At 40.5% G+C, this 9,623-nt stretch overlaps 1 protein-coding gene across 2 annotated transcripts in view; it reads right to left on the bottom strand.

Moving 5' to 3' along the window:
- herpud2 (HERPUD family member 2) overlaps positions 1-9,623 on the bottom strand; it is a 73,979-nt gene that overhangs the window by 33,343 nt on the left and 31,013 nt on the right. For both annotated transcript variants that reach the window (XM_043688755.1, XM_043688757.1), the window contains exon 2: positions 3,023-3,100. In XM_043688755.1, the coding sequence (XP_043544690.1) occupies positions 3,023-3,100 (78 nt within the window). The remainder of the gene's footprint in view (positions 1-3,022; positions 3,101-9,623) is intronic.

Below are 9,623 nucleotides of genomic sequence, written 5' to 3'. Positions count from 1 at the left end.
CATTTTTGCTCCTTCACAATCTACAGACCCAGAAAATAACACCGTCTTATTCCTCGACAAAACACTGCCCCAGGTTAAATTAATAGCTATGGCTTATATTTTAAGTTTAATCAAGAGACTTCTCTAAAAACATATAGTCAAGAAAGAATCCACTGTAGCCACTACTGCAGCCTCTCTCTTGGACAGACTTAAAACAATTAACTTATCTGATTCTGTGTTGTGAACTTCACCCAACAGTTCCTCCAAGATTAGTTGTGAATTTCACTGTTCGTTAATTTTCCCAGATGCGCTCCGATGTCCAGCGATACATGAATTCAAACAGCAAAGGCAGTAACTGTGCAGGTTTTCTCTCTCTCCTGCACTGTCCTCACCATGTGCTTCCTTTGTCTGTTCTTCTCCCTTTTAAACTGCTGTTGTTTTGACTTTTTTTTTCCAAAGTTCCAAAACAATGCAACAGCATATAAAACAGTAATTGATGCTCCTGGAATTCGAGGAAATCACCTCCAACACCTAAAATACCTCAAAAAAAAAAAGGAGCAGCTCTTACAGCCAGAAATTTTTCCTGTCCTCCATCTTGGATTACCCAGAATTCTCTATATCCGAATAGTCAATCAATTTGGCCCAACTATGGCAGGTTTCTTCATTATTCTCATCATGGTCTGGTCCAATCTTTCTGATTTGCCTGATTTGAAAGTTAACTTTGTGGTTCTCTCCAATTCTATTGTATTCACAGATATACCAAAGCTAAATTCAGTACTCACTACCACACTAACGCTGAAATTACTCAGTGGCACTTGAGACAAAAATTGCTGCTTGAAAGTTAACTTTGTGGTTCTCTCCAATTCTATTGTATTCACAGATATACCAAAGCTAAATTCAGTACTCACTACCACACTAACGCTGAAATTACTCAGTGGCACTTGAGACAAAAATTGCTGCAAGACATCACTGTGCATGAGTTAACACAAACAGTAACTAATTTAGAGTAAACTAGAACACAAAAACAAAAGAAAGGAATTCAAACATACTACAGGTATTAGACTTATTATGAATACTACCCAGAAAAATCTCCAAACTTCAAATGAAGTTTCAAAGACACAACAATGATTTCTACAGACCATTGACTCTCAAACATTTTTGTTGATAGACACCGCATCCCACCGAACCCATTTTTGCACATCATCATAAAAAAAAACTTCGCATCAGAATCAAATGCGAAAACTGGCACTGCTGCCAATGAGACGATGGATTGGTTCCGAGCTGAGCTCAGGCTCCATGTTCAGTTTTTCCATCCCTCTGTTTTTCTGTTGAAAATTTGGGTTTTTAATGCTGTTATGAATGGCAGGAAGCGCTTCATCAATGAAGTCAGGTCTAAAACAATGCATGGAGTTAAACATGTGTCAAACCTTTCGTAGCGACGACCAGTCCAAATGACTGGTCTTTTGCATCAGCCTGCAGTCCATCTGGTCCATGACCACGTTTGAGGACCAATATCAGAACAGAGTGAAGGAAATTCACAAGTAAAAGTGGTATTGACAAATCTTATTTTACATTGCATTTTGATGGCAAAAATCTGAGTACTAATTTAAAACAATTAAAAGACCTGTGTTACTTTAACACAGGTAAGTAAGCCAGACTTTAAATAACCTTGACACTAAAGTACATGCCAATGTTCTCTTCTGACTCGGGCACCTACAGCTCCAGTTGAGTTATACAACAAAGACAAGGATCGTATTTGATTAATTTGGAATATGACAGACTAAGTCAGGAGGTAAAACAGGAAGATAAATGATGAGTTTAAGCTTCATCACACTTGTCACAAGTGCCCAACTGAAAGTTTCCTGAAGTTCAAATTCCCCACAGAAGAGACCTTGAGACAGATTTAATTGAATCTTAAGTGTCAGAAATTCATAGTACAGAGGACATCATGCAGCCCATAATGAATTATCCACCCTAAGCTCACGTATCAGTTTCTAGTCTTGTAACCTGCAACACTTCAAATGATTACCCAAGTACATTTTAAATGTAAGGTTTCACCCTCCATGACTCTTGCAGTTAAGGAATTCCGGATTGCCACTCCCCTCCAAACAGGAAAAACAATTAAACTCTCTAATTGTTCTATAAGTACTTTAGTAATTAATATTAATTAATAATAAATATTGATTGTATGCGCAAAGGAAAGACAAATTTTCTTGCAAATAAATAGTGAATAGGCCCTAAGAATATGGAAACAATCAATCAGTCAGGTGCTCTACGATGATTTGGTGCACTTGGAAAATGTAAACTCTTAAGCATCTTAAATATAGGAAGAAGAGACTCCTAACCAACGTCAATTCAAAAAGGGCCAAAAATTTGAGTACATCCTCAAGGACAGAACCTATGATATTAGCTTTGAGTAAGATTTGCAAGCCTCTGATAGTACTTTCATTGCCAATACAGGCATGGTCTGTTAAGGGAGCGGATATGTTCAAATCATTTTAACAAGCTGTCAACCTTTAAGATTGCAACAAGATGGAGTAAGTTTTACTTTACAGCCTGCTCTGTTAGACCCTTCATCTTCAGTTATTGACGTTTGTCAGAGTGTTCAAAATTACACTCAGTTTCTCTGGGAACTGAGTTACATTGCCCAGCAACAATCCCTCTTGCTGTGATTTTAAAAAAAATTGTCTGCTAAAATACACAAGCCCAAATCATTCCAACTCACCCTGACTAGATCCCAGAAAATATATTCCATTCCCCAACTCACTGACAGAACTTGACAACATCCTCATCCATGCATATTACTACCCAATTATGATCAGTCACCACCATACTTAGACCTGTGAATACCATATGACAAGCATGTTAATGATTTTAATACGGAAGTTCAATTTAAAACAACTTGGAGCCAAGAGGAGTATCGGTGCTGGAGCACATTTGAAAGAGCACAGAAAACAAGACATATCTAAATTTCAATCCCACTGCAATTTATTTTAATTCATGCAACAGTAACCAAACAAGATTAAAAGGAATTTTAAATTACCTTTCTAAAAATGTCCTTGAGCTGCAAGTGGTCAGGGAGAAGTTTGCCAGAATACACAAGTCTCTGATCCTTGGTGGACTGTGGAAGAAACAATAAAAAAGTTAAGTTCTTTGCAGGCTTCACAAAATAAAAACAAAGAATTTGCATAACCAACAAGTATCAGTTAGGATATCAAGAAAACACCCCTTTCCTCATTGAATAATGGAAGGAGATCCTCATCTGAACAGACAGGCAAAGCTAGTTAAATGTCTCAGGAGAAAGTGAGGACTGCAGATGCTGGAGATCAGAGCTGGTCAGGCAGCATCCAAGGTGCAGGAGAATCGACGTTTCGGGCATAAGCCCTTCTTCAGGAATCTGTTAAATGTCTCACTCAAACATCACCTTTGAACTGGCCATCTTGTGGTGCAGTGGTCCTGTCCTTACCTCTGAAGTGAGACACTTGGGTTCAAGTCCCAGCTGCTTCAGAAGCATATAAACAACATCTCTGAACAGGTGGATTAGAAAAAAAAAGGTTAATTTTTTTAAAAAATCACCTCCGATTACAACAGTGATACATAAATTTTTAATGGGAATACACACACGGTGGTCATCATTTAAGCAATTTACAATTGGTCAGTTATGGTGAATGAGGGGGATTTGGTGAACAAGGGAAATATAAACAGAGTATCTTTAAAAGAGAATTTCCCATTATACACCAATTTCTGATCAATGATAATTTCAAAAAAGATTAAATATTTTGCTTACATCCTTCTGGACTTCACCTGCAGCTTTGTCTCGCAAAGCCTTTGCATGTCTTGAGATCTAGGCCTGGGAGTTAGTATACCCAATGCCTGTATGATCACCTGACACCAGGAATAATGCTGCCTAAAAGAACCAAACACACATGTGCAAAATCAATGACTTTTAATATCTGCATCGATTTCCTTGAGCAGAACAAGAAGTTTGCAAGGCTCAGCACAAGCTGGAAGAACATTTTCAATTTGGGGCCCCTGCAGCCTTAAGGATTCAACACTGAGTTTAATAATTTTAGAGCTTGAATACCACCTTCCATGTCTTTTACCCAGACAAACCATGCTTTCAGCACTGCACTCATTTTCACTTATTTGATGGACCCACCATCAGCTTTTTGTTCTTTCTGGCATTTTATTAAGCATCCCTTTGTCATTCTCTCTCTCTTTCTCTCTGGGCTCCAGCTCTCCCTATCTTTAAAGAGGCGCAAACCTTGTATAGAAATAAAAGACAGTATCTGTCTACCCCTGTCTTTAACTTATTTCGCATATTTTCCTTGCTACTATCAGTTCTGAAGAAGGTCACTGGACTCAAATCGTTAATTTCATTTTCTCTTCACACTTGCTGAGTTTCTCCTCGCAATCTGTTTTCGTTAATAATTTTCAGTTCTTCAGCTGGAAGAAAGAATAACCTTCTACCTTAACAGATGGAGGGTCAAGAGTTAATTTGGAAGTAAAACAATGCTCTCAATGCCAACAAAGTATCTCCTTTCAATCTCCCTTCAGTTCTAGTAAAAGGAGAAGTCCCAGCTCTTAGAGAACAAAACCTTGAAGGAAATTTGAAGTATCATATATGGAATAATATTACACTGAAGATGAGGATTTGCACAAAAAGCATTGACACATCACCTGTTCTATTATTTTTTCTATCCTCTACACCAGCCTTTCCAAAAGTAGATTTATTCTTTTAGCCCTGTGATTTGTGCACTGCATCCTGCCAACAAAAGTGATAAACAATCATAAGCAAACAATATAGTGCAATGCTGAGATGGAGTTCTGCACTTAGTTCTTTTGTAAATATTAAACTTAATTTGTTCTCTCAAATGCATCTCACAGTACTATTTTGAACATGATCAAAGATGTTCTTGGTGTCCTGACTCCCAATATTTGTCCTGTAGCTCAATAAAACAAAACATAGTTGCATGTTCACTCAATTTGATACCTTCAGGATTTTAATACAATTTCTGCGTCCTTGTACCTAGAATAGTGTGAACCCAAATAATTGGGTTTACTTCGACCTTTCCCATACTAACCTAAATTGCTACATGCAGCTTCGACAAGAATGTTTCTAAACCCTCAAGTAAAAGCAAATTACTGCAAATGCTGGTGAGTCAATGTGTTCTTAATTTCACTGTTTAACACAGATCAGAAGCTGCCTTTCAATTCTAAGGATTTAATTGGTGTCAGGTTTCACATAAGAAACAGACAAGAACACATTAGCTTCCTTTACACCTTCCCTCAAAACCTAGCTAAAAAGGGCTATCTAAATACTAAATCAATCCTAGAGTGATGTGCTCCTCTTATCGATCTGAGTGAGAATTTCCATGTTGCTGATGATTATGTCTGCAGGAAATGCGTTTGGTTACAAATCCTATCAGATTGCATGGATCAGTTGGAGCACCAGTTACAGGAAATGAGCAATTTACAGGAGCTAGGGGGTGTGATGCATAGCTAATACAGGAAGGGAGAAAAACCGCAGATCCAGTCAGGTAGATGGGTTACCTCCAGGAAAGGGAGGAGAGGGAGGCAGGTACTACAGGAGTCTCCTTGTGGCTATCCCCATCTCAAACAAGTATGCTGTTTTGGAAAATGTAGGGGGTAATGGACTTTCAGGGGAATGTAGCACGAACGGCCAAGTTTCTGATACCAAGACTGGCTCTAATTTAATGAGGGGTATATCAGGTTCCAAGCGATCGATTGTGATAGGGGACTCTAGTCAGAGGCACAGACAGATATTTCGGCAGCTGACAGTGAGAAATCAGAATGATGTGTTGCCTCCCTGCCGCCAGGATCAAGGATATCTCGGAGTAGAGTGCAGAATATTCTCAAAAGGAGAGTGTGACCAGCAGGAGGTTGTTGCTGTAAATATGTTCCTTACTTTAAAAACAGAAGGCTGGCTGTGACTCTGGATGGATTCAGCACTCAAAACCCTGTGGTGACTCTGTAAACCAAGCAGGCGGGGCGGTGACGTGGCGTCCCGTTTCGCACCCCGGAAGAGATCGGGCGATCACGTGATGTTCCGTTTCGCGCCTCGGAAGTGGGTTGAGGAGGTCACGTGATGCTCCATTTCGCGGGCAAAAGGAGGTCACGTGGGGTCGGACAGCTAGGAATGCGAGGAGGTGGGGAATGGAGTCAGACCAACACCCAATCAGAAGATAATTCTACCTCAGTGTTTATATGACGTTTTTTATTGTATAAAAGACTGGGGCATAAAACGAGGTCTTATTTTTTGAACTGACACACTTTGTAGTTTGTCAGAGACAAAGAGGTTTAGACCCAGAGCTCTGAATGCTTTGTCCACTTACTGTGTAAAATAAATTAAGAGTGTGAGACCGAATATCGTCTTCTATTGCTTCATTTAAAAGAACACGCAAGATTTGGCTCACACATAAAATAAAGTAAATTTAAATTGGCAGATTGAGCCAAAGTCCAACATTGCACACATTGGAACTAATGACAAAGGAAGGAAAAATGATGAGATTCTGAAGGAAGAATGTAGAAAGTTAGGCAGGAATTTAAGAAGGAGATCAACAGGTAATATCGGGATTACTCCTGATGCTATGAACTAGTGAGAGTAGGAATAGAAAGACAGAGCAAATGAATGCATGGATGAGGAACAGGCACAATGGAGAAGGGTTCATATTTTTGGATCATTAGAATCTGTTCTGGGGTAGAAGTGATCTGTGCAAGAAGGGCGGCTTGCATCTGAATTGTAAGGGGGGGCTAATATACTGGCAGGGAGGTTTGCTAGAGCTGCTCTTGAGGAATTGCACTAGTTAAGGTGTAGGGGTGGGACCCAGGGAGATAGTGAAGAAAGAGATCAGTCTGAGACTGGTACTGTGGGAGGTTAGAAATGTAGTTTCTGCAGGTGGGGGGGTGGGGTGTTGCAGGAGTGGGACATTATACAAACGGTCACAGAATTCTTGTAGCATGTAGTATACTTAAGGCTAAGACTTTAATGAAGATAGAGGGTCTTTTAAAGAAAATAGTTTTAAGCTAAGAAATAACTATGAAGGGTTGTAGCTGACCACAAAAGCAGCAGCAGGGGCATTTCACAATAAAGCTTATAGTATGATAAGAGAAACGGGATAAGAGAACAAGCTGTAACAAATAAGGAACAAAGAATGCAGACATACAAGGACAACAAGATGGCCAGATAAGAAAATAACTAGAGAAAAAAAACAAGTGAGGTAACCGGCTTATGATAGGATGAGATTAGACCAATGAGAAAAGGGAGACGTGATTCAGCAACTTGCAAACTGAACAAAGAAAGTTTACATGCTTTGTTACGTGCACATTTTTGCTCGATTGCAGAGGCGTCCGGTACTTGCAAGGTCGTAATAAATTGTTCTTGTTTCCAAGGCTTTGTCTCAGGCTGATTTGAGAGTGACTTCTGTTTCTCACAACTGGGGCTCGTCCGGGATCCAAAACTCCGACTGCTCGACACTGTTGGGACGACGGAGGAGGTGCACCTCGCCGATTTCGGTGATCTCCGACTCCCTTGCTTGTCGTTCATGGTTTGGGCGAGTACGATCCGGACTGGGAGACCCTAGAAACAAGGCGGGCAGATGCGGCGGGTTCGTTTGGGCAACTCTTGTGCACAAGACCCGGGTAGGGAAAGGTCTTAAAAGGATATATCCGGGCGACCGGGGGGCAGTGGTATTTGCTGCAGGAATTGCCGTGGGACGGGGCGCACCAAAACGACCAGGTAACTGTGCACAGACCAAGGTAAGAAAAGAGACCTTTAGGTCGGGACTAACGGAAAGTATGGGGAATTGGCGATATATAAAATAAAGCATATGTCAATGGAAAACAGACAGAAGGGCTACTGAGGGTGCACTTCGTAACGAACTTATGGCCAGATGTCCAGAAGAATATTCGAAAGCTAGAGGAGTAGTTGCGGGAAGCTCAAAGTGTCTGTGAGATCCGGTGAGTGAGTGAGTGTGAGTGAGTGAGAGTGAGAGTGTGAGAGAGAGTGTGAGAGTGTGAGAGAGCTGTACAGCTAGTAGAAAGTTTAACCCTTTGTGATTTGGTTTGAATGCACATTTGTTTGTTGGTGATTGAATGTTTGTGCTTTGTTCCCTGGAGCTTGAGATCCAGGACTGTTTTGAATCTGATTTCTACTATGGAAATTTTAACATGATTTCTTTTAAGGTTAAGGATTTTACAGATTATGAAATAAAATGTTAACTCCTGTTCTTTTTACAGGTCATGACTGCCTTACTATCAGTTTCTAACTAATCTCTTTTATCCTTACATAAAAGTAATTTATGGAGAACAGTTGAAGTCTCAAAAAAAGCATATAATTGGCCAAATTAATTAAATTTGCAATAATGGGAGGCAAGGGGAGTTGCCTGTGTAACAACTGATCTGCAAGTAACGTTAAAGGGGGATATATCCCGCCTGACAGTTCTTTGGGGAGAATGTTGGGTAATTGGGTATACAACTCCCGGACGCAGGAGAAAGATAAGGCTACAATGATAAACTATTGTTGTTTCGTTTCGACTAAGAAAGTATTAAGGGGTCTGGTTTTTTTTTGGCCCAAATATGGGTCCGATGAGGATTGGCTATGTCAAGATCTTAATATATATGTCAATCGAAAAGAACTGTACAGATTATGCGGCTTGCTGGATAGAGAGCGCGGGAGTAAAATTATGTCCCATGAATACGGAGGAATTAGGGAAAGAACAGAAAAAGAATGAACAAGGGAAGCCACAATGGGATCCCTTAACCTGTATGCCGCCCCCATATACTACTCCCCGGAATGAGCCAACAGCTCCCGAAGTAGAACCGAGTCCAGACGCAGAAAGGGGAATGGACTCTGAGCTAAAAGATGCAGAACCTAGGGGGGGGGGGGGCCCAGAGTCACTCGAGCCACCACACGTAAAGGAGGGGCAGAAATAATGGAAAATATAAAATTATGTCCCTAAAGAGAGGTTCCGATTGGACTAGCCGAACAATTAGATCAATTCCTAGGGCCTAATTTATATACCTGGGGAGAACTGATAGCAATTTTAGGAACGTTATTTTCAGTGGAAGAATGAGGTATGATTAGGAGAGCAGCTTTACAGGAATGGGAAAAGAAGCACCCAGTTGGGGAAGATGGAGCCCCAGCAGAACAGAAATTCCCAAATGTTGACCTTCATTGGGAAAGTAATGACAGAGAAAATAGGGAGCCAATCTGAGAAATGGTAATATTAGGAATTAAAGAGACGGCACCTAGATCATAAAACTTTGTTAAGGCCTTTGAAGTACAACAAGAGAAGGATGAAACCCCTTCTGCATTTCTTAAAGGGCTCAAGGAAGCCACAAGGAAGTATTCGGAAATGGATCCCGATAATCCGGTAGCACAGGGACTCTTAAAGGTCCAGTTTGTAACTAAATCATGGCCGGACATACAAAAGAAATTACAAAAATTAGATGGATGGAGTGAAAGACAGATGGAAGAACTGTTACGTGAGGCACAGAAAGTGTATGTGAAAAGGGAAGACGAGAAGCAGAAACAGAAAGCCAAAATGATGGTGGCGGCAGTAGAAGAAATAACAAAAAGGAGAATGGGATCAAGGGATAACAGGAAGGGTAGGGGAGGATAC

Source organism: Chiloscyllium plagiosum, chromosome 4 (assembly GCF_004010195.1).
Source record: "Chiloscyllium plagiosum isolate BGI_BamShark_2017 chromosome 4, ASM401019v2, whole genome shotgun sequence".
Lineage (NCBI taxonomy): Eukaryota > Metazoa > Chordata > Chondrichthyes > Orectolobiformes > Hemiscylliidae > Chiloscyllium > Chiloscyllium plagiosum.
Note: the sequence above shows the minus strand (reverse complement) of the source record. Positions and strands in the feature narration are given on the sequence as shown.